The 2,691-nt window shown below is 41.7% G+C and overlaps 1 protein-coding gene across 1 annotated transcript in view; it reads right to left on the reverse strand.

Annotated features, from left to right (window-relative positions):
- The window catches only part of Oat (ornithine aminotransferase), a 19,340-nt gene that overhangs the window by 6,629 nt on the left and 10,020 nt on the right, over positions 1 to 2,691 (reverse strand). The window contains exon 5 of the mRNA XM_031388595.1: positions 259 to 386. Within this exon, the coding sequence (XP_031244455.1) occupies positions 259 to 386 (128 nt within the window). The remainder of the gene's footprint in view (positions 1 to 258; positions 387 to 2,691) is intronic.

The following is a 2,691-nucleotide window of genomic DNA, read 5'->3' on the forward strand; positions in this document are numbered from 1 at the left end:
TTACTGTGCCTGAGTGTTTGTCTACTATGTAAGCATGTATCTGCACCATAAGCATGCCTGTTGCCCAAGTGGCCAGTGTTACATCCACTAAACGGGCATGATTAAAGAAAGGTGTAAGCTGCCACCTAGGTGCAAGGAACTGCACAGAGTCCTCTGCAATAGCAGTATGTGATCTCACCCACTGAGCTCTCTCTCCAACCCCAGCATTAATGTATTTTTAATTCACACATTGAACAGGTAATAGCCACCCTGATGTACCTCCAGTGCAGGCAGATCATTATATGGGATGGTTTCAAAGCCTGGCATGAAGGGTCCAAAGCCATCGTAACTGGTTGGATCTGTGGAACTGGAGATCGCAGACAGCGTTCGACCCCAAAAGTTTCCATCTAAAAGGAAAGACAAACAATGATTATTCCAAAGAAACCCACAAGTACTACCCTAAAAATTCCTTGGGAAGCCTAACTAAAAAGACAAATCTCTACAGTACTTTCCTCAAGCCCATTCCAACTGAAGCCCAACAACTGAAGCCCTCAAAGCAAGGTCCTAGACAGAGACGGTATGTTTACAATAGGAAAGTGAGGCAAAGTGTCCAGCATAGAGATCAGCAGTCCATTCTGATAGCCCAATACTGCAAGCTACCTACTCAACAGAATGCATTTCCAAATTCACTTACAGAAATGATGCTCAGACAATCCAAATACTTTCCATGTTGCCTTCCTTGACATTACAATCCTCTACAACACTAAATGAAGTAGACAGCTGCCTTTCCTAAGGATCACATTTTTTTTCTATTAATAAATGTGGCCAGGAGCCACAAGAGGTCAAAGAGTATTCCAGGACAAGAGATAGACAGGTAATTAGCTTGGGAGCTGCCTGTCCTCAGAGCTTCGATTTCCACAGAAAGCAAACATCCTAACATCAACCAGCAAAGCAAACAACTACATCACCGCAGATGGGATTAAACTTAGCCATGAACACTATAGTAGAGAGAATGGAACTCATCACACTGAGGATGTCGACACCACCTACGTCAGCAGCAACTCACTTACTCTTGCAAAAGCCTCTGTCACCTGAGTTAGACTCAGTAGTCAACACATCCTTTTCTCATCCACATACAAGAGCTGATGAGACCAGGAGCCAAGCTGTTCCGCTCTGATCCCTGGTCTCAGAGATCCCATGCTGTAGCTCCCCTGCAGGGACATAGTCCCTCACTGTCATTCCAGCCTCTGTCAATAGGATATAAAAATATCTTTACACCCTTCACTAGTATGAAGGAGACTGGGCAATCTATAATAGAAATCATGTTTTGTTTATAATAGCCAGCCAGGACACCCACAACTAAAACATAAGATTTTAAAATGGTAACCTATAGGTAGTAACTGACAGTAACACACAGTGACTCCAATGAAGCCAAGCTTTGCTGCTGGGTTAAGCCACACCCTTTTCTAAATGTTTCAGAAAAGTGGAACCTTTCCCAGTTCTCCTTTTCTGTCTCTCCAATGCTGGCAAGAGCCTAACTATACTTTCTCTGAAATGTTAGGCTTTTTCACCCTCTGGTACAGCCCTCCTATCTTCTCCATAGGTGCTCAGTGGCCAAGTGGCTGACCTGCCAGCCACACAACACAAACAGCAAGGTTTCCTGTGTTTCTCTATGTCCCTCCTCTGGGCAGCTGCAGGATTTACAGCTTGTCTACCCTATTCTACCCTATGTGCTTGAGCTTTAAAAACAAAACGGTAAGTTATAGAACCATGTCAACATTTTTTCAGATCATAATCTGTCGCCTCAAATACCAATTGTTTCTAAACATAACTTTATTATGCTATAGGATTTATAATTTAACTGTAAGTATTCACCAGACAAAAAAGGATGGATTCTGACCACAAAACCAATGCATACTATTTTTAACTAAAATCAAACATTTAAGTCAGACCTACCATTTGAATATCGCACAAAAATTATCAAAGTCAGATTACATCATCCCAACAAACTATGCACCTCCTTAACAAGAACTCAAAGTATTCCTTCTCAATCATTCTCAGAAGTGTAACAAGGGCAGCTTCTAAGAACACAGTGCAAGGGCACATTCAATATCAGAACTAAAATCCTGGTCACAAGCCAAGCACAGACCTTTAGTCCCAGCACTTGAGAGGTGATAGCAGACAGATCTCTGTGAGTTTGAGGCCAGTCTGGTCTGCATAGTAAGTTCCTGGAAAGCCAAGACTACACAATGAAACCCTGTCTCAAAAAACAACAAAATATGTTGGCCACAAATGTTCAATGATAGAATGTTTATATAGGAAACACAAAGCCTTCAAAACTTAGCACCAAAAAATAAATAAATAAAACAAAACAAAAGCCAGGAGGCATGCCTTTAATCCCAGCACTTGGGGGGCAGAGGCAGGTGGTCTACAGAGTGAGTTCCAGGACTGCCAGGGCACAGACAGAGAAACCCTGTCTCAAAAAAACAAACAAAAAAAAACAAAACAAAAAACAAAAAGCACAAACAAAACAAAAATGTAACAAGAAAACAGGTATGAAGAAAATCTGGTAAAATGTGATATTAAATCAAATAGCCACTTACTTTAAGAAGGGAGGATTAAGGAATCAAGAAAGAAAAATCTTGGGGCTGGTGAGATGGCTCAGAGGGTAAGAGCACCGACTGCTCTTCCAAAGGTCCTGAGTTCAAATCC

This window comes from Mastomys coucha, unplaced genomic scaffold, assembly GCF_008632895.1.
Source record: "Mastomys coucha isolate ucsf_1 unplaced genomic scaffold, UCSF_Mcou_1 pScaffold21, whole genome shotgun sequence".
NCBI lineage: Eukaryota > Metazoa > Chordata > Mammalia > Rodentia > Muridae > Mastomys > Mastomys coucha.